This window comes from Strix uralensis, chromosome 3 (genome assembly GCF_047716275.1).
Source record: "Strix uralensis isolate ZFMK-TIS-50842 chromosome 3, bStrUra1, whole genome shotgun sequence".
NCBI lineage: Eukaryota > Metazoa > Chordata > Aves > Strigiformes > Strigidae > Strix > Strix uralensis.
Window position 1 is genome coordinate 72,944,509 of NC_133974.1, and position 21,903 is coordinate 72,966,411.

A 21,903-nucleotide genomic window follows, 5' to 3' on the forward strand; every position below is an offset into this window, starting at 1 on the left:
ATCAGGTAGAATCATGTTGTCTGACAATGTTGTGCTTCAAATACTGGCTGCCACAAGACAGCAGTGCCTCGTTGTCCAGTAGGAAATCTGTGCTTGGTTTCTAACTCTCCAACTTTCGAGAGTATGAAACAGGAGAGTTGTCCCTGCATGCATTAGATTTTATCTAGAAGCTAGTTAACTATAACAGAGTTACATTCAACCAGGTTTGGCTGCCCCAGGCTTACAGATGAGGAAGAGGAAGGTAGGTTTCCCTCAAGCTCTGCTGATTAGTACTCCAGGCAAAGCAGAAACTCCTTTACTGCCAAAAGTTAAAATGAACTTGGGAAGACTGATGTGCGAAGCCTCAAACTGCCTCCTCCTTAGGCCTCCTAGTCTGTTTCCCATCAGTGACCTGCTGCAAAAGGTAAGCTACAGGGAATGCCAAAAAGCAAAGCACTATTATGGGAAAGCATCTGGATGGAAGGAAATAGCTCTCTCTCCAGCATTATCAAGCAGCTCTGGCCTGGTTCAAGTCTTTTGCTGTGAACCAGTGGAATCGCCTCTGGCCAACCTGCCACCTACCCCATCCAGCCCAAAGCAATCTTCTAGCACAACCCCAAGCAATGAGAAATAATTAAAGAATGAGACATGGCTAGTATTAAGTTCACAGTGCTCCCATCTCTGAGAGACACATGTGTTTCCTAAGCGCTGTCAGTCACTTAAAGCATAGAGCTGAGACAAGCCTGACAAAAACATCCACAGCTGTGAAAACACAGGTTTGCCAGAGAACTTTATCACAGCTGCTTAAACTTATTTCCTCCTCCTGTCCTTGCCTTCAAAACCCAGAGGTTTAATACCATCATTTTGCATTGGCTGCCACCTTGTGGCACGTGCTGTCAAACATAAAACAAGAGCTGTCCCTTGCACCTCACCCCTACACCGACTTGCAAACAGTCCCTGGAGTACATGCACCTCTTCTACAGCTAATATGAAACCCTCGGCACATGACCAAAGGACACAACACTCCCAGTTGTATTATTCCATGAAATTTGGGACTAAGGAACAAACTGGGAAGTTTGACAGAAAATCATACCAACTTCTAAGCTGTTGCTAAGAGCTCTGCAAAAAGCAACCAGAAAGATCATGTAACTTAAATCCTTTGGATTAAGGCTCCTGAATTTCTCTGAATCTTTTTTACAGTTCTCTTCAAAGACAGTTATCTTCCTTGTCCCAAAAGAGGCAGCATTTGCAAACCTTTAAGACACCAATTCAATGAAAGTAATTTCATACGGGTGACTACATCACAGGATGAGAAGAAAGCAGGCATCTCTCTCTTGCACCGAAGGAAAGACAAAGGAGACCTATCACATTTGATTTAAACTGTACCCCTGTATTCTTTCTCTCACAGCTACCAGTGTAAAATAATGAAATTATAGCAGTTGCTGCTACATATGTAATATTCTGGTAGAGACCCCTGTTTGCCTGAGCTGAGCAAGCAGAAAGGAGAAGAGGAAAGATCCTAACCCACGTTGGCTACCAGCAAGCTCCAGTGTCCCACTGCCACTCATGACTGCAATGACAAGTCTCCCTCTCGGGAACGGTAGCGAAGGGGAGCAGTGCCACGCAGACAGTTGACAGGGATGCCCGGATGACGGGGATGCAGGATGACCCCTGGGGCACTGGGCAGACAGTAAAGCACTCACCTTGGTCTGCAGCTCAGGGGCTTTCCACCGGCAGCTCAGAGTCGTTGCTCCCTCCCTCTGCAGCATGCACTGCAAGGCAGCGCCCACTGCCCCGCTGGCTCCCACCAGCAGCACCTTCTTTCCACCTGGGTGACACAAGGAAAGTCATTCAGCCGCCCTTGGCTGCAAAGGCACTAGCACCGGGCTCCGCTGGGCCGCAGAGCTGGAGCATCTACGTGAACTCCCCCCCTTTACTGGGCCACCCGCTACTGCGGCTCTCCAGAAGAGCCAGCAAAGCGGCTCATGACAGGACAGAGCTATGTGCCCACACAACCACAGCGCTGTGGTATTACGGGCAACTGTTTGGGAGTAACACAAACCACAGGTTTTAAGTTGTTTCCTGGTGACTCTAACTCTAGTAAGCAAATACTGCTCTTCCCGTTTTCTGATATTTTATTTGCACAAGTCCTTTCTTTCATATTTGTTACTAAGTACATCTGACCTCCTGTTTACAGTTCTGTTACAGAAAACTTTGTCTCAGCAATTATGAATCACCGTAAGAGAGACTACTTCTGAAACACTGCCTTAAACTAACAGCATCTTCACACACTGTAAAGACACTTGTTTAAATCTGCCATTTCAATGTTAGCATTTACACCACAAAACCCAAACCAAAAGATTTGCTAAGCAGTTATTTACAGGCAGACCTGGATTTCTCCAACTGTTTACACTAATCAGAATTGTCAAGTGAAATCCCTAAGTGATGCCTGTATTTTCAGTTTTGAAGACTCACATGTCTCGAGTGGCTTCAGTGAGATTAAACCTTCCGATGGCAAGTAATCCCTGCCTAACTTCCAAAATCTGTAGGAATGAGACCCATTTCTACAAATATTACATTCAGATCTCACTGAGGTTCCCCACTAGCAGGAGACAATTATATGTCAGGTGGGAAAACAACACTAACCAGAAAACACAAGGTGAGATTATATTTGTCTCTCAGTCAGGACTGAAACGGAGTAAATTAGTTAGGCTAAAATTAATGTAATAACTATGACAGAAGGTCTCACCTAAATCTTCAAGAAGCTCCATCACAGCACATACTGTAGGAGGAACCAGACAGTCATAGGCATCACCACGTACCAAGCGTCCTAGGTTTACATCAGATAATCTGCAGTGGAAAAATATGGCCATTAAAAAAAAAGTTTGTGTAACATAAATCCACAATAACACTTGTAACATGGCTAATAAACTAATCCCAAAACCAAACACATTTTGTACAAGTGACTCCTTTGATAGTCATGTACTGTGGCTAATTTGTATCATCCCAAATCACTGTTAGACAAACACCAAGCCTCTAGAGATGCCAGGAAAGGGATCTGTGAGTTGAAACAAGCAACACAAGCCCACCATACACAGGCAGCTCTTTAGTTGTTGCGGTGAGCTACCCACAGCACATTGGGCCAAAACACCTTAGTGGCTGCAGTGGACCCAGACCAGCGCCGCCAGGGCCAAGCTGAGCCGGAGGCAACACCTTCTCCTGGGCTCAGGCTGGCTCGCTGGGGGAAAACTCGGGCGTTTCCACGCTGCACTGCACTCTCTCTCATACACTGAATATTCCCTTCTCTGTCAATCTCCAGTACTCCAGATAACAGAGTAACTAATTTGCAACATTTTCAGATTTTTTTCCCTGACATGAAAAAAAAAAAAAAAGGAGAGGGAAAAAAAAAAGGGGGTGGGGGCATGTAAGTCTACAGTTGGGAGTAAGAAGGCTGCAAGAGCACCAAAATGGCAGCCCAGAGACGTAAATTATGCCTGTGGCCTCTCCAAAGAGCAGTGCAACTCAAGACTGATTGGAAAGTTGTGCTAATGGGTCCAAACTATTACACCCTACTCTCCCACTGCGAGAAAGGGTGCTGTAAGGAAGTTAAAACCTTCTCTGCAACTTTTCGATCAATCCTTCTTGTGAAAATTTTAGGATATGTGTTCTATACTTTGTGACTACCAGTTGTATTAGCAAAGTACCTTACATATCATTAGTAAATCAGAACTTCATTTCTGAATTCTTTGAAAAGACCATGTCCTGAATATACAGTAGATAAAGACTAAAAAGATAATGATCAAAATGACTGCAGCAAAAGACTTCTCATTGATTCAGCGGCATCATTTATCACTGCTCAATAGCACAGCTAGACACATTGACTGAGGAATCCATTAATGAAAAGCACAGGGGAAAATTGCTTTTACAGAGTCATCAGCCTTATGTCTGCTAATATTACTTCCCAGTGTTCCACTTACCCATCCACATCCTTCTCTGGTTTCACAGCGTTTAATATCTTACTGCTACATAAGCTTTCTGGGAGGTCAAGGGCAAGGCCCTGCACATTAGGATCCTCATTAAGTCTCATGATTTCATTGATAATCTAGGAAGTTAATAAAAAGCATTAAAGATCAGAACAACAGGCAAACGAAGAATCTAATTAGAAAGGGATAAACCCTGTATTTTAAAACTACCTTATGGCCACCTTTGCTTCCCTCACATATTACTGCAACTTCTAAATGAAAAAACAATAACCTGCTTTCCTTGTTTTATATTTCCATGGCTTACCAAAATAAGCCACCCTGACTCTATTCTAAACATTTTGCAAAGCCAACGCATATTACGTGACATGACGCTGCCAAAAGCATTTTATCTTTCACCTTTTCAAATCTCAGTAAAAGCTCGACACTGTAAAGGCTTCAGAAGATGCTTTTAGAAATAAGAAGCCTTGGTTAAAACATAGTTCAAAATAGGACAAGATCGCGTCCCAACACAGAACATGAACAAAAAGTTGTAATACTGGAAAAAACAATCATACAAGAGAAAATTCATTTTATTAAACCAGCATATATTGTTACCAATTTTCCTTCTCAAAACACCCTGATTCTAAGAGCTGACAGTCATGAAGAATTGTTATTTTGAAAAGGCACTGCACAAAAGTTTATGAATTTCAACTACCGAACCAGATGCGAGTTCAAATGTTTTATAATTGGTCGTATTTGACATCCGAGACTGTACTACCTAGCCTTGATTAATCTCTAAAGTGCAATGCTATTCTGCTGTGACCAGTAAGAATACAATGGAAAACATGCTGATGCTTTCTCACGTGAGAAATGCCATGCGAGCACATCTTTCCATCATATAAATAGGATCAGTGTGCAACCACCACAAAGCTGGATACTTTAACTGGATTAATATCCAACAGAAAATGAGTATAAGATTGTATTTTTTTGCTAATACCATGCCTTTCTAAAATGCTTTTAATGTAAACTAATATTACCCAAACAGTTGATATGCAATCAATATTAAGCTAGGGAAATTTGGTAGGGCTTAGACCATCTGCAACTCTGAACCAAGAGAACATGCTATGTTCATGTTGACAAAGATTATACAAGCATGTCACTGGTGTAGAAATGCCCGGATAGTTTGCTGACTTCTGAGACAGAAACAGGCATACATATTAAGATCTTGTGCCATTTGACAGCAACAGGGCTGGTATACATTCTAATAGAAAGTAAGGATGAGTGTACACCTGAATATGGATGTGAAAACATTTTGCTTAAAAAAATCCTGAGATTCTACAAGATGTTGGGGGCCTACACAGCAATTAAAGGAAACATAGTTCATAAACAGCCTGAATCTAACGAAGTTTGAACTACATACCTGCTTCCTGGGAAAATAATTCAGTTCTCTATTTTCACTGCATTTTACTTTAATTCAGCTTGCCATCATCACAGCATTTAAAATACTGACAACTCATGCAGGGTAAAGCAATCTTGTATTAACTTGCCTGTACACAGGCAGTTATGGCAGAACACAAAGTACACGGTACTGAAATTCCTCCCACCTTCCCAAACCAGAGAATGCAAGCTAGCACGTGGACTTTAACAGACCAAAAAAACCTTTGTCGTAGTGAGTAAGCAGGAGAGTAAGCAAATCTTTATGAACTTTATTGAAAGTAACTTTCTTCAAATAACAAAAATACCCCACTTTTCTCTTTACAAACACAACTCAGCTGCTTCCTAAGATACTACTTCAAAGTAACAGCAACTACCGCTGCACACTCACCCTACTTTACCTATTTCCTACTGTGTTACTCAACAGATAAAATGCATTTACCAACAGCAAAGTGTATTTGATCTTCATTTCAAAAGCCCGCCCTTCTTAAATGGGTAGCTGACTATTCATTATCCACAAAACTGGACTCCTAAAATTCTTCACAGTAAGCTCCTTTCAACATATCTGAAAGCTGTTCTTGAGATTACACTGCAAGTCAGTAACTTTTTAAAAACAAAGCGTACCAAATACAAAATAGTTCATAAAACCCACAAGCCTGCAGGATTATCACACTCACCAAGCACAAGGAGGCCAGCTGAGAACAGTGGCATTTTTTACTACACATTCCTTTGCTGTTTTTACTTTCAGATGCCTCAGGACCATGTATATTAATATGGTTTGCTATATTTAAAACATACTTGATACCAGTGCTGTGCCTCCAACCTAATGACTTTGACAAGGTAAGAATTCAGCCTTCTAGTGATTCTGGGGTGGATGATTTTTTTAAATGCATATTTTAAGCTTTATGACATCAATAAACAGGCAGATAAATTCAACTCCCTCCCCCTCTAAATCAATTAATTTTTAATTTCCCTGAATAACTTGGGCAAGAATCAAGTGCAGTCACAAGAGAACTGTGGGAGATGGGATACCCGTGCTGGTATGAGGGAGCACTGGAGTTAAATACCAGACATGAAAACAAAACATTACTCTGCTAATTCTGCCTCACCTTGCTGGGGACAGCAGACAAGCCCATTAATTTCCTTTTTACTCACATGTGCCAATAGGGGGATAATATGTGCTACTTGAACTAAAGCAGTCCCAATCCTAATTTGGGTTAACAGAGGTCAGTCAAACTAATAATGATTGTCAGCAATAAATATAAGTTTATGACAAAAGTGAAAAAGGAAGAGTCCTTCAGGTACTGCAGTTACCTCATCCTTGTTGCTGCCTTCAGGGAGACAGATGTGAATAACACGTAGACCAACCTGCCAAAAGAAAATAAATACTTATAGTTACCAAAGACAAGTAGCTCATGATTAATAACAAGTGTATTGGGTAAAGCTTACCTCTTCAGCAAAGTTCTTGTTTATTTCTTGAATCAAATGATCATTACGTGCCTTAGGGAACAAAACAGAAACCAAGTTTTAAAATAATAAATTTACATTTAAAAATGCAAGTGCACTAATGCACAGGTCTATGAAAGAAACATATAGAGGATGTTTGTGTCTACTAGTATTCAAATAGATAAAAAGCCTAGCAATTTAAGAAAGAAGCAGAAGGGCATCCAGTAAATTTATTTTGGTTTGGTTTAAGTGTGTGTTGATATTAGCCTGGCTTTTATAGACAAGAGGAGCCATTTCCTTAACGTAAATACACCATTTAAGAAAGGTATCAGTCTGTATCTGAAGATACCATTCTCCACCCAGTCACGTAACAAGGATAAAATAGGCAGCAGCAGCAGCTCTAGCATTTCCTGCCGTGTCCCCGTACCACCTAACAACACTGGTTTGCCTTACTACCAAGAATGACGCAAATCATTATCATCATATATTACAGTGAGTTCTGTCAATACAGAAGCAAGAGAAGTTATCAGCTCCTCCCAATTGCCAGCAGGCAGCTGCACTAGGACAGAAGCATCTCCTCGGCAGATTTACCTGGGAGACCATCTCACCCAGGAATCCTTCTCCCTGAGGTCTCTATACCTATATGCACCATATTTATTATGATATTTAATCATAATAATTACAATTGAATTTTACTCTTCAAGTTACTCTTGAACCTTAGGAGGCTCTTCAAATATTTTCATATATTGTACCAATAAAACTGAGAATTTGATACCCAGAACTAGAAACCTCCTGCCAACAGATCAGTGAGGGTTCGACACTCAAAAATGTTAGTGGCTTCATAACAAAATTAATAAAACACTTCTCACAGCTATATGATTATATAAAAAAACCTGTCTTCCAACCCAGAAAACAGGACCAAAACAAATAATTTTAAAAGGGTTTGTTACAATTTCATGAACACGTTCTACATAGCTTTTTCCACAAGACTCAGTGCCAGTGACTTCCCATCAAGAGTTGAGCTGTTCACTTCATGGTTAGCTGCCAGCGCTGGCTTCGTCTGTCACTAGCATCACCCAAAATTATTTTGGTTCAAGCCCTTAACAATTTACCAACCTGCTAATCCCAAATGATTCAAGACTGCTGACAATGAAAAAAAGAGAGAGGCAGCTCCTCAGAGCATGAGGGCTTGGCCTCTACCCCCCAGCTCCCTCCCCCAGCCCAGCACTGGCTACATCCCTGGTGCCACACTACCAGTCTCCCACTCCTCAAATCTGGCAGCTGGGGGTGAGGGGCAGCACAGAGGCTGCTCCATTGAGAACACATGTGGAGCTCACACTGTGGCGAGGGAAGAAGAGATGGGACTAAGGTCAGCTTAGCAGTGGCTCCCCTGTGCCAGTAAACCTGGAACTGTATCCCCATGCTGACACGTAACCACCAGGACAGCTCGAGAGGTTTAACAGGGACGGAGCCACCGGCGGTACCACGCTGTTAACTTACCTGCTCCTGCGGCACCAGCTGGTGAGCACTCACTTCATGCAAGCGCAGAAAGTCCCTGCCCTGAACAGGTTCCCATCACAACCCGTGGAGCAGCCCAGGCGAGGCCAGAAATTAGGACATGGGCTGGCAGAGCACTTGGGCAGGGCAGGGGGTGCAGGGGAGCTGGCGCTGCTTCACTGAGCTTTGGAGGGCTACAGCTCCACTGCTAAGCAGGATCCTGCCACTATATATTAGTTTTCAGCTTCAACAAAAGGAAGAAGCAGCCACTGATCATTTTTCACTGTTGCACAGGTCCAAACAAGGTTCAACACGAATAACAAGCAAACCCATGTATCAATCTCAGTATCAGTTCAGGTTCAGATGGCTTGAGAGAAAAAGAGCACGTAAAAACCACCCCAGAGCGGGCTCAGTCTGCAATCCCTCATTCCCAGTACTGCTACAAAGGTGGTGCCACTTTATGCCAACTGCTGTTAACCCTGAGTGACTGGCAAAGGAGATCATTTTGCTGCCCTCCCTCTGCTCCTCTGGGTGCAAGGCAGCATGTGGAGAGCAGCATGAATCTTAAGGCTCTGCCCACACTACCCAGCAAAGCAGTGCACCACATTTGTGGACTAAAACAAGTCTTCTTTGTACCAACAAATACACATTTAAAATGAGTTCTGCTGCAGTCCTTACAAGCAGACTAGAGCTAGAGCAACTGACAGCTGCAGAACATCATTTGGGTGAATTTCATCCAGAAGGATCTAACCCACGTGTTTCTACAGCCATCTCATGATGCAAACCAAATGGGGTAAAGGGGGACAGAAGGGACATTCATTTAAAGCACAACCATGACCTAAACAAAACCACTGATGTAGATGCACCCCAAATCATATCACAAGGAAGTGGGAACCTCCCCCTTCTCACACATTGCTCCCTCCCACCCTAACAACGTCCCTTCCCACGTGCCAGCATAAAACACTCATGGCCCTGCAGAAAACCAGACTCAGGGCCTAGTGTGGCTAAACAGAAGCCTCCCCAGATGCCTCCAGCCCAGAGTGGATCAATCAAGCTCATGGTGCAACTGGATGAAGACAAGACAGGAGTGAGAAACAACCGGTCAGTGCTTTTCTAGCAGTCCTTAAACTTACAGCCTTAGAGGACTATTTGAAAACACTTAACAGCAATTACCCAGAGAGGGTAAGAGATGGGAGAGCTTGTTCGCTCAGCCTCTCTAGAGGATCTATTGAAATAAAGCTGGTGCATTATTTCTTAGATTCACTAGTACTATTTCAAAAGTATTTATAGTTAGATTTTAAAATTAAAACCTACTGGGTCATAGATTCAGCGTGTGTCAACTCAAAACCAACAGGACCATCCTAGGAAACAGGACAAAAATGTTTGACTGCACAGCTCTGGGTCCCACTCTGAATGACAAACATCCCCAGTTTCTTGGCCCAAAGCTGATGAAATCTGAAGAGGAACATCTCTCAAGTTTGCAGGGAAAGCAATCCTCATCTATCAGTTTGTTTGCCTGTTTCAAAGATAGAAGCACCAGTGGGATGGGAAGGAAAGCTCTTCACAGGTTAGTAATACAACAGCTCTCAATTACTACACGATTGCTTCACCTTAGAAAGTTCTGCGACTTCTAAAGGATACTGACATTTACACAGCCCGTTTATTTCACACAGGCCCTTTTGAGCTGACTGGGAGTTTTCAGTGTGGTTTCCCTCTCCTTAGGACAGCAGTAAAGCTACAGCTGCCCAAAGGCAAGAAGGCTGGCAGGAAGCAGCAGGGTCTTTCTTTAACCATGGCAATGTTATTTCAGGGGCGGAAGGTGAAGGGATGCTCACATTTTCAGGCATGTAAACTTTTTTTTCAGGACTGCAACAAAAGCTTCTAGCTAAACAAAGGCTGAGAAAAACTGCTTTGACTTTAACTTAAGTACGTCAGTCAACTTGGACAACCTGTGAGAAAAGGCAATCTGTACTCACAACAGGGAAGACAGTGTTAGCAAAGGGAGGAAGGGCTAAAATCGCTCCCTTCCTCTGCAAACCTCTCCCACAGCCTGAAGTTTACTGTGGCTGTTTCAGGCCTGGAGAAGGGCTTACGAGACTGGGATTCCTCCCTCCATCTACAGTCTGGTGGCATTACCTCCTCATATCGCTCTGCTCGAATAAAAGTTATTTTCTGTGTCATATGGTTCTGAAGTTTCAGACAAGCAATGATACCGAAGGGGATCTCTCACAGCCAGTGAGCATACAGACACACTTTACCTGAATAATGGCAAGTGTTGGCTCAAGCCGAGGGTTTTCTCTCTTAAGAGAGGCCAAGGATTTCTTTGCATTCTCGGTGATTTTGCTGCAACACAATAATAACAGACAAATCTTTAGCAAAATAACATCAGTCAGCAGAAACCTGTTCATCAGCAATATGGAATAAATGCCTATGCACATACACTTTTAATCACCAAAACTGCTTATGGATGTAAACTGTGAAGGCTGTCAGTCAGCAGGCCGGTACAGAAAGCCTTTACAGACCAAAACACCTTTGTTTTACAGCTATGCGCATCATTGCTCCGACATGCCCAAAACTTTATAGCTGGCCTATGCTATTTCATGAGAAGGCTTGTCCAGCCCCACCACAGGAAGCGCAGCAGGGAACCACTACCCTCAGCCCTCGGCTCAGGTGGGTCCTTCGTTTCCACACCCCGGCCCAGGTGGTGACAGAAGCCTTTACGCCTGGGACTGCTACAGCTTAGCACAGGCATCACCAGCACCAACAGCAGCAACCCCAACACTTCTCGTGGACGCTATTCAAAACTGTGGGCAGCTGGGAGACAGAGGAGCTCTGTTTGCCACGCTGCTTCTTGGAAAAACCAGTGGCAGCCAGGCACTGGGAATGCCTTCTGGAAAAATTTTCTGGTTAAGTGGCTGCCGGCTCTCCTCTGTTACCTTCTGCACATACAGATGATACTTACTCAGCAAGGGAAGGAGGAGACCCCCTGAAAGATGTGTCTGTCTGTCTCTCCCCCACAGCAGACTAACGGAGGAAAACACAGGCTAAAGTGGGGTTTTGCTACCTCATAGCCTCCCCCTTGCAGAAGCCAAAGGCCAATTCAGGTCAATGCCGTGGCAGACAAACTGTCTCAGCTGAAGGGGGGGGGGGGGGCACACACGCACACGTTTTCCAGCCTCACCTGCACCACCGCCACGTCTCTACTCGCCCTCAAAATGCCATCACACGAAAACCACAAAAAAAAAAAAGGGGGGGGGGGGGGGGACGGGACACATGACATTTTACCACGGGGTCGCCTCCCCTCCCCGGCGGGGCATCACCCACCCACACACCAAAACCCCACTGCAAAAACCCAACCCGACGCACCAGCGAGGAAACATCCTCTCCCCAAAATCCCCTCTACCAACCCCCCCTCCCGGTTGCATCAGCCGCCTCCCCACGTGCGCCTCTTACCGCGCCGCCGCCGCCGCCGTCTCGGTGCCCCCCGGCTGCCGCCCGCACAACCGGCGGCTCGGCGGCCGCGGCACGGCGGGCAGCACCGGAGCCAGGCAGCGCCGCAGCGCCGCGGTCCTCATCGCTCCGGTGGGCTACGACAGCAAGCAGGCAGCACCGGGGACGGGGCGGGGAACGGGGCGAGGGGGAGGGCGGTGCTCCTCCCCCTCGCCCCGTTCCCCGCCCCGTTCCCCGCCCCGTCCCCGGTGCTCATCCCCTTTTCGCTTCCGCCTGCCTGCAAGAAAAGAAACACCACCAAAAAACCCCAAATCACCCCCAAACATCACCTACGACCGTCAGAAACCACCCTCTCCCTCCCCCCATCTCCCCGTCCCGTGTCCCCGCCCCCGACCTCAATAAACGGAACTCCAAAGCTTTTGCATACTCAACGTTTATTAAAAATAGTATGAAATGGTCCCTGGGAGAAGTTACACGCTAGTAGAAGTCCCTTTTTCTGTTTGTTGGTTTGACGGGGTTCCCCCCCCCCCTCCCCCCCAACTCCACTGATGCATGAGATGCGAGTTAAGCAATGTTCCCCTGGCTGTTTAAACAAATCTAGACGTGCGCGGGTGAAGCACAGATTTAACTTCTATTCATATTTACAATACTTTACAAGCTATATTAAATAAATACAGGCTCTGCTACACTTCGGCGTCTTAAATATGTACAACATTATTTCTCACTCAGATTCTACTAGATAGAGGCGGGTCCTATCACAGTGGATGTGCTGACTGTAACAAGTATCCCTGTGGTACGAGCTAGTAAGTACCATGACCAACCTGCCCGCAAAAAAACCAATTTCTAGCCAATGCAAGATAACGTGCGGTAAATAATTTAATCCGTTCTAACAAATTCAAGTCCTTAAATCTTAGTCTACAAGTAATTAGCTGTACACTGACAACTTCAGGTTTTCCTCACAGTAACCACCGTAGTAAATCGTCGGCTGTTCCGGAAGTACAGTGCTCTCTAGCTGAGGGGAGTGTTACGTGGTTAGTAAAAATAGTATTTCAATGAAACTCCTTTATTTATTGATATGTTTTACTTGGTACTGGCTTTATCCATGAAATCTGAAGAATTTAAGCACCAAAAAAGAACAAGTCACACAAGATGATCAGTGTAGACATATTCAGGCTCTCCTTTAGGTACAATGTTTTCAAGTAACAGAATCCAAAGCCGTACAACAAAGGTCACAAAGGGGAGTAAGTGTGCATTGTATTGGAAAGCCTGTTCTTGTTCTAAATGGCAGCATTTATTCTACACATTATTTGCAAAAGAATGGAATGTATTCTCATTTTTTAAGCTACTTCTATTGTACACAAATTGGATTAGAGTCAGTCCTGCCTGGTCTGCAAAATATATATTTTACCTCTCTCTGCCAGGAAGGGTCACTTCCTACTACAGGAAATAAATTCCCCGGGGAAGGCAGCTTGTCAGTCAACCGGCAGTATCACTGCAGCACCCTATGGGCCAAATGTGCCTCATGATTAGTATTTCACCCAAGCATCTGGCCAAGCCTCATTCTCTCTTGGGATTACTGACTTTGGGACTTGAACAGGCCCTGCAGGCCACTCCGTATAAAATACAGCTACTTTGCAAACTCATGCACAGCGGCTTTCAACTGCTGGGCTCTGAGCTACAAGGTACTCAAATTTTGCCTGCATGTCACAAACACCACCACCACTGGAGGTACCAAACCTGGTCTACTCATCTTCACAAGCAGCAAAGCTCCCCTTCTACTGCCCAAAACATCCTCCAGGCAAGGACTGCATCACATCCACAGGTTCACGTAAAAAGCTGCCACTGCCCATCCTCTGCCTGCCATGCAGTTACAGGCAGTACAAGAGGCTTCAGACACAGAGCTACCACAGTCTGGCATCTCTCACGAGCACTAGGACTGGGTTTTGTTTAAAACATAAGAAGCCTGTTCTAAAGTAATGTAGCATATGCATTGGTCCCACAGACTTGGAATCTGTCTGATGAAAAGTAACGTGCAAAAAGTATGTGTGATTGCACACGTAGCATGTTGATGCAATTACCAGAACCCTGCTCAGAAATCTGCAGTCATGGGAGTAGCTGCTCAGCTAAATGCTCCCATATGTAATCAGAGGAATCACGTGGGTATTTTGGACACAGAACACTGGTCACCAACTCAAAAGCCCAAATACAAAGGTTTCCACACGATAAAATGGTTTAAGAATCAAATGGCATCACACCTGGTTCGATGGTAAGAATCAAAGGGTATCATCACACCTAACAGGGGAAGAAATGCAAAGGTTAAACAGGAGATGAGAAGTCCACCTGCACTACGGAGTGAGACACCAGACAGCACGCACATGGCCTTTTTCACTTCCAGAATTCTGAACCATTTAAAAAAGAGATACATTTCACATCTATTTACAATATTACTGTGATACAATGTCTGATGGTGTAATATTGTGGACATACATGATGCCAGTACTGATTGTCCTAGTATATACTCTGTCATGATAAGGCAGTACAGCTAGAAATTACTGAAAGCATCAAGCAAAGCTACTTGAACTGAGACACTGAAACTTTTCCCTTAAAGACTGGACAATATTCTGCTGATTAGGAGACGGTACTCTCCACAGGTAGTCGTTCAGTTTATCTGAATCATTATATGCAGTCAGATACGGGGTAAGCGCATGTTTGCTGCCGGCAGGCTTTGCAGGCGTACAAGAGACAGTTTTGCCACAGAGTGTTTCAGAAGGAGCAGCATCTGCATTACGCAGTTTAGGATCTGATTTCCTTGTTTGGTTCCGAAAAGTCTCCAAGTCAGATCCCTCATCTTCAGATTTTATTTCAACATAGTCATCATCATCCCCTTCTTCTTCAGTATCTTTGAAATTCGAAAAATAGTTCTGAGTGGCCATCTGTGCTGTCAGAGGGGAGGCCCTGTTCACTCTCAGGACCTTCTGAGAATCCTGCAGAATCATATCTGAACAGTTTTCAGTGATCTGCTTTCTCATATCAGGCCCTGTACATCCTGAAGCAATACCCGGTGTTTGATGGCTGTTGAATCGGAAGGTCCTGTTCAAATGGAGCTTTTTCTTGTCCGTTTCATTAGGATATACAATTGATTCTCCAGACCTGTTGACCACAATTGAGGAAGATGACTGCGACCTGCTGTATGCCTGTGGTTTCACATTGCTTATTCTTCTCCCAAGGGAATTATAGATGTGATCTTGGTGTAAATTTTCTTTGTTCGGCTGGCTTATAATGGCACTCCACCTCTGTGCCGGGACATGCAAACGGTTAGAAATCTGAAGGGAAGGCACCGAGCCAGCTGATGGCAACTGCCTTGAATTGCTTTTTATCCCAGCTTCTGTATACGAGCTCTTGGACTTTGAGTCTTGGGATTCAGGCCATGGAGAAAAGTCAGCCAGCTCACCGTTACTGTACGTAGAATGCAAAAGCCAATCTTCTGCTCTTGAGCATTCACTGGCAGCCTGGGAACGGGGAGGAGATGCAGCCACAGGTGTGGAAAACCTCCCGGATGATGGCTCCTGAGGAGTGGCCCAGGATTCCTTTTGAACCTTAGGAGAACTTTCTCTAAAGACGATTTGGTCATAAAGCTGGGAATATTCAGCTATTCTGGCACCTAGAAAGGAGAGAGAATTAACTTAGCAGAGGCAATCAATCCATTCAAATGTGTCATGTGAAAATTTAAAAATCTCAAAATGCTTTGTATTGGTTGAGAGAAAAGTTTACAGCTGTGTCAGTATCTTCAGCCTCAACAAAGTAACAGGAAACAATAGAGGCTGGAAAAGCCGTGCACTGCATTGCATTTCAGTACATTGTCTTAAGAAAAAGAAGCATAAAATATCTTGCAACAGCGAACAGTCACGCCGGATGCAACATAGCACACAGTTCCAATAATATGCTGCTTGTTTCATGTTAAAATGGAAAAGAACATTTTGAAAATAGCCTGGTAGATAAGATATTTAGGGACTTTTATAAATATCACAACAAGGCAAGAATGACACTCTAATGTGTGGAGTCCACTGGCTCCACTTCTCCAATTTGTTTCACTTGACCATGGACATAAATAGTTCCAAAGCTGTTGCATATCCACGTCTTTACACATTCATTAGATAAAGCATGACCACTAGCTCTTTCTTATCTGACCCCATTCCTTATGCTTATTGGCATGATGTGGATGGTACCTGAGCAAATGCACATGACTTGTTAGGAGGTGAACGTACCTGAAAATACAACTTTTTAGTCAAACTCTGAAGATCACACTATTAAAGGAAATAACTGCTTTTCTGTAAAGAGGCCAGTAGAGCTTCAGGCATGATTTCTGTTTCCAGTCCCAGCTGAATCGATCTTTCCTGAGACTACCCACTATTTCTTCCCATTTTATCAAGTAACGACAAGAACTGAGATCTAAAGCACTATTCATGTTAGAAGTAGTCACCAAGAACTCATTTCAGTAGTAACACAGAAACTAAAATACTCAACTAACAAGGTATAGAAAATTAATAATCTTCCATTTCAGTACACAAATTTCACTAAAAATTACTAAAGAAATATATCGGTATAGAAATATTTTAAACATACCAATAGCAGGACCTCCTTGTTTCTTCTCCTCCAGAATAGCAGCGAGATCTTTGTGTTTCAGTTTCTGTTGTCTGCTAGCTGGCTGTTCCTGCTCTGGACTTTTAACTTTCAAAAGCTGGTTAGCCTTCTTAATTTTTTGACTGTACTGCCTTGCCATCATAAAAACTCTGTTCTTTGTTTTATCCACAACAGCCAAGTCATTTTCCATGTCCTCTGCATGTGCACTGGACAGAACACTATTGGCAGATTCGTACGGGCTATCTACAAAAGGCATCTCACTGGAGAAGGAAGACCTGTTCAGACTCACAAAAGAGTTCTCCTTGCATGGTGTAGTGTCTTCAAGCCTGAGATTAGCCTCACTTATGGTGGCAGCCCTGGGCTTCACAGTTTTAGGGAAAATAGGAGTTTCTGGCAGAGACAGAGTAGACAGCGAGTACTCTACATCTTTACTCAGTTCAGGTGTACTACCAGCATGAAGCCTTTCCTGTATATCATCTTTACAAACAGGAAAGGCTGCAAGAAGACGGTCTCTTGTCTTTTCCTCATTCTTCTTGATGTAGTTCTCCAGGTCATTCCAAATCTCATCTACTTCCTCTGAGAGTTTATCTGCTGCAGACTTATGGGACAGCGAATCCGAGTTGGAGGAGCTATCTACTAAGCTCAAATAGTCATTGTCGACAGGAACGCGATGGTAAGGACTTTCATCTTCGCTAAACTGGAGACTCTCTTCAGAAACAAACTGCCGTAGATTGTCACAACATGCAAAGTCTTTTTCCAGGCCCAGAAAACTCCTCCTTTTAGAGCATTTTAAGCGGTCACATTTAAAATTCAATAGTGGTGTTTCTGGAAGCACTATAGTGTCATAGATGTTGTCTTCAACGATCCTGAGCTCATCCAAACTCGAAGTAGGTGCTTCTCTACTTAGTAGCATCTCATCCCTACTTGCACGAATGGAGGTCCTATTTTGATTTGCTGTCCTCTTTTTGGAGGGTGAATCTAAGACGCTTTTGTTATCAGCCTCATAGAGAGAGTCTCTAGCAGATCTCTGGGGACCACGGTCTGTCTCCTCCCTTCTTGTCAGACCCATCAGCTTTAAGTCTTCATAGCTTATATTATCATAAACATGTTCAATATCATCGATGGTCAGCTCCTCTGAAGATTCAAGATATGCATTCATATCACTCACCTCTTCTCTCTTCACTTCCCTTCGAGAACCTCGCTCCCCTATTTTATACCTTGCGCTGGCTGGACATGTGTTACTTTCACCAGCACTACTGGCCCGCCTAACAATTTTGTGACGAGTGGGGCTGGAAGTCTCATTTTGATGCACTACCCCCAAATGCCAGCTGCATGGACGCCCAGAAGAACCCCTCCTTTCTCCACCCACAGCTGAACTAGCGTTGGATGTAGACACTGATGGTACAAACATCTGATAATCATCTTCGTCATCTTCATTCTCATAAGGTGGGCGCCGGCTGGGAAACAATGCCTGCCTGATCTGATGGTCAGTCCAGATGTTTCTGAGAGATGTACCTCCCCCCAGGATATTCATGATTAGTGAGTTGCTCTGGGGTGTGCTGAATGGTCTAGGAGACAGTGGCTGTCCGGCTGCGCTTGAAAATGGGAGATCGGTATTCAGCTGGGTTGACTCTTCATCTGAAGGGTCCTTGGAGCTCTGTGGAGATTTGAAACATGCAGGTAACATTAGCCTATCCCCTGCAATAGTACAGCAATTCCCTCCATTCACAGAACTGCCATAGCACCAGCGTGTCCCACAGCACGGAGTCAGGTGGACATGGGCAGGGCAAGCAGGCTTCTTGCTAGGGAGCCAAGGTGGCAATGCCAGACGGCTTTGCCTCCTAATCCTTACCATAGCTCTGTGTTCGCTCCTGGCGTTTAATAACAACTTACTTCAAATACAAGACATTGGCTTATGTTAATGCATGAGTAATTAAAGGCAAATTTGTTTGGCAGGAGTTAGATTAAAGCTTTCATGCTAACTCTGCAGTTTCACAGTTGGATTAAGCTGATCTGACTCTGGGTTTGTGCCAAAAGTTTTGTTCTCCTCCCTTTCCCCTTGCCTATAACTCCAGCAGAAAAGTATGTTATGCTCTCTAGCACATGCCACCAAAAATTTCATTTTCTTTTTGGAGTAAATTTTCATCCAGCTCCGATAGCAGATCTAATTTACAGCAAGGCCACATGCCACCTAAAGCTAATGTGAAGGATGCTGTAGATGTTCCTGGCCAGAGGTTGGGAAAGAGAGGGAAAGATAATTCCTTTTGGCTTAAGTTAATGCCGATTGGTTTGGTCAGTTGTTTTTATAACCTGTTCAAAAAGAATCATCCTTCATCATACAGATGAATATTTCAGTGATATTAATATTAACACATGACATAAACAGAAGATGACTTATCTGTCTACCTAGGAAAAATACGGATTTCTTTGACATATCTATGATGCATAGCAAAATAGAAGTAAAAATAAAAAGATATACCAGTGTTTCACACTTGTTGAGATTAACACTTCTCCGTTTTTCAACATTTTCAGCAGCTTGACTATTAAGTCTTTTTCTTCCCCCTTTTGATTTCTGCAGTGAGTTTTGCTGCACTCCCTGTGATTTAAAAGAAAAGAGCAAGGGAAGGGTAATAAAATCTACAGTTCTTTGTACAGTCTTGTTCAGAAGAATTACTAGCAGCTAGAACAGGCCAGGTATCCACGCTGGGAGGACAAAATGCTCATGATTAGTCAGAGCACTGCCATGAGAATGATCCGGAGCCTGGAAAACTTTCTTTACAATAACCAATTAAATTTATATCAATCCATACAGCTTGTCAAAAGGGGCTGAAATCGGAATCTGTGTATAAAAATAAAGATGTAAAAGAATACACAGAAATTGGACAAGGGAAAGGGCTTAATCTCCCAGCCAAAGCTATAACAGAAGGTGGTCACACAAAAATTAAATTTTCAGTCTTTTTTCAGTTTTAAAAAGGGGAGGGGATAGTCTCACTATCACTTGCAGTCTTGAAAACCAGAAAGAAGTCTAAACTAAAAAAATATACTGTCATCCAATTTCCCAGAAAAAAAAAAAACCAACCCAACAAACAGAAGGCCAGAATGTTACGTGTTGGGCAGTGTCCAAATTAACTCAGACTGAAGGGCATGCATGGTGGGAACGGGGGGAATCTGAGAAGGTACGGTTGCCACACCTAGGATTAAACACTAAGCTACTATTATACGTTTCTATAGCGGTATTATTTCGCACACTTACTCATTCTTTTGTTCTATCAAAGATTTACAGTGCAAATAGTGTAATTTCGAAAAGGAAATGCACAGTAAGCTTCAAAAAGAATTTCAATAATGCGTTTAGGATAATTCACAAAATAAATGGACCACACAAGGATAGGACCTCAGTATCAACTAAACCAAACAAACTGAAAAATCTAGATTCTTTAATACAGCCACATTTCAAAGCTGGGGTTTAAGTCTTTCAGAAGTACTACATATGCGTGTAAACATCATGCAGAGTCGGGAAAACTGTGCAGTAGTAACATATAAAGGTTGTAATTTTCAAAAATCTGACTCAAAACTTCTCATATTAAAGTTCACATGTTCCTAGCTACTGCCAGCAGCTCACAGGTCAAGAAACATCACTCCACACATGGTAGCACTACAGTCTTAACTTAATATTCAAGTCCTTGCTTTGGAGACCTGAAGGCACTGCTTCCACATGTGGCCTAAAAAGGTTCCTTTTATGGCATCAGCTGGAGAAGAAAGGAAAGGTCAGTTATGCACAACAGATAAAAGCTTTCTGTCAGAACTAGGCTTGAGGACTGCAAAGGACGAAGTAAAGTCTCTTTCAAGCAGTGGGGATTTCTTCCTCTGTATAGGGGCTAATTTTACATCTTCTCTGTAAAATGCAAGAGAGTGTCATGTGAGGTCTAAATAAAAATATTTCTAAGGAGAGAAATTTGTAAACACCTTTAACACGTTCCTGCCTCCTTGCTGTTTTACAGATAATTTTAATCCCTCTTCCATCCTCCACAGGAAAAAAGGATTTTATTTTTCCCCACCTGTTCAGACTCTTCTTCATCATCAGCATCAATCTGTTCTGTAGCAGAAGTCTGAAGATTTTCATCCTGATCGCTGCTGTAGGCTGGCTCAATAGACTCTTGAAATTGGCTCTCCAGCCCACTGGATTCCAATGGAACCTTCTTCCTAGAATTTAGCAGGGCTTCATTTGATCCTAGTTTGGTAGCTTGAGATAATAGGGCTCCTTCAATACTGATCTGCTTAAAAAACACGACAAAACTTTGATTAGAAGTTTATAGAGATTACATATTTTAGTAAGACACTGTTCTACATCAGACTTATAGGCAATGTTTAAGCCACGTTCAGCACTGAAATGCAATGCACTGAACTTTATAAAGAAATAAGTAAAACAACCAGTATTTTTCCATCGAATATTTAGACATGGAAAAAATATATGCAAAAACCCCCACCCCAATCATGGGCTCCAGTGTTATGGCATCCCAGTGAAGTCATATCTAATGTAGCCTGTTTGTAAATCTTTCACACACACCCACTTTAACTTCCATCCCCAGGACCTGAAATTCAACATGAGACATTCAAACTACACTGGGAACTTCATTACAAATTCTTACAGAAAATGTAAAAATTAGAAATGTTCCTTTCCATCTCCTTAAGCTGCATCTGCTCTGTTTGGTCTTATACCATGATTTATATTTATGATACATATATCAGTATAAGCTGAAATTTTCCAGTCTTAGTTAAGGAATGCAAAGACAATATGCTCCAAAGAATAAAGACTATCTTTATACACAGCGATTCCATGATTATAGTGGTAATAAGTACCCAACAGCATTAGTAATTGATTGTACTGTAAAGTACAATAATGTATGCATAAGTCATTTTTTCTTTATTAGAGATTTCTGAAATAGTTGGCTGTATTTCTATTGCTTTCATGCCAGTAACCTTATTGGAGATGCTAAACAACATTTATGGTTTTGTTTCCATTCTTAAAATCAACACAACCAAGAAGATGCAGATTCTACAGTAAATACTGTGCTTTAAGTATTCTGAATGCAGTAAACCAAGAAATATAAGAAATGGCTTACCTTCTGCATATCTGGACTTATATCTGAAAACAGAAATATATACCTCATCATAAGTGAATAATCAAATCAGTGTCAGTCTATACCCATCTTAATGCTACACTAATATCCCAGTTGTGAATTCCCAAAAGGGAAATGCAGCAGCAATTGAGCAGACTCTAGGGTCTCTGATAAAACAGAGACAGCATGAGCTTTACCACATTTCCACTCAAGGTCCTGATTTTGTAACACTGATGTGATATGAGCAACTACTCACAATGGCCAAGACACTGTGTTCAGTTGCCAGCTGCTAGGATGTTTACAGGACCAGAACTCAAGTGTGGAAAAGCAGACATTAGATTTAAACACCTATGTTTTGTTTTCTTTGCACACTTCCT

At 43.0% G+C, this 21,903-nt stretch overlaps 2 protein-coding genes across 7 annotated transcripts in view; both read right to left on the reverse strand.

Annotated features, from left to right (window-relative positions):
• The window catches only part of MTHFD1L (methylenetetrahydrofolate dehydrogenase (NADP+ dependent) 1 like), a 159,321-nt gene extending 147,428 nt beyond the window's left edge, over window positions 1-11,893 (reverse strand). Inside the window, exons 1-7 of the mRNA XM_074862861.1 lie at window positions 11,772-11,893; window positions 10,577-10,661; window positions 6,825-6,875; window positions 6,690-6,743; window positions 3,957-4,081; window positions 2,729-2,829; window positions 1,683-1,807 (exon numbers count right to left, since the gene is read on the reverse strand). Of these exons, the coding sequence (XP_074718962.1) occupies window positions 1,683-1,807; window positions 2,729-2,829; window positions 3,957-4,081; window positions 6,690-6,743; window positions 6,825-6,875; window positions 10,577-10,661; window positions 11,772-11,893 (663 nt within the window). The remainder of the gene's footprint in view (window positions 1-1,682; window positions 1,808-2,728; window positions 2,830-3,956; window positions 4,082-6,689; window positions 6,744-6,824; window positions 6,876-10,576; window positions 10,662-11,771) is intronic.
• Window positions 11,894-12,229: 336 nt separating this feature from the next.
• The window catches only part of PLEKHG1 (pleckstrin homology and RhoGEF domain containing G1), a 130,438-nt gene continuing 120,764 nt past the window's right edge, over window positions 12,230-21,903 (reverse strand). For 5 of the 6 annotated variants that reach the window (XM_074862866.1, XM_074862863.1, XM_074862864.1 and 2 more), the window contains 5 exons: window positions 21,530-21,552; window positions 20,465-20,683; window positions 18,889-19,005; window positions 16,392-18,066; window positions 12,230-15,429 (listed from right to left, as the gene is read on the reverse strand). In XM_074862866.1, coding sequence (XP_074718967.1) covers window positions 14,330-15,429; window positions 16,392-18,066; window positions 18,889-19,005; window positions 20,465-20,683; window positions 21,530-21,552 — 3,134 coding nt within the window. In that variant the 3' untranslated portion in view covers window positions 12,230-14,329. The remainder of the gene's footprint in view (window positions 15,430-16,391; window positions 18,067-18,888; window positions 19,006-20,464; window positions 20,684-21,529; window positions 21,553-21,903) is intronic. The other variant, XM_074862865.1, reaches the window with a different exon arrangement.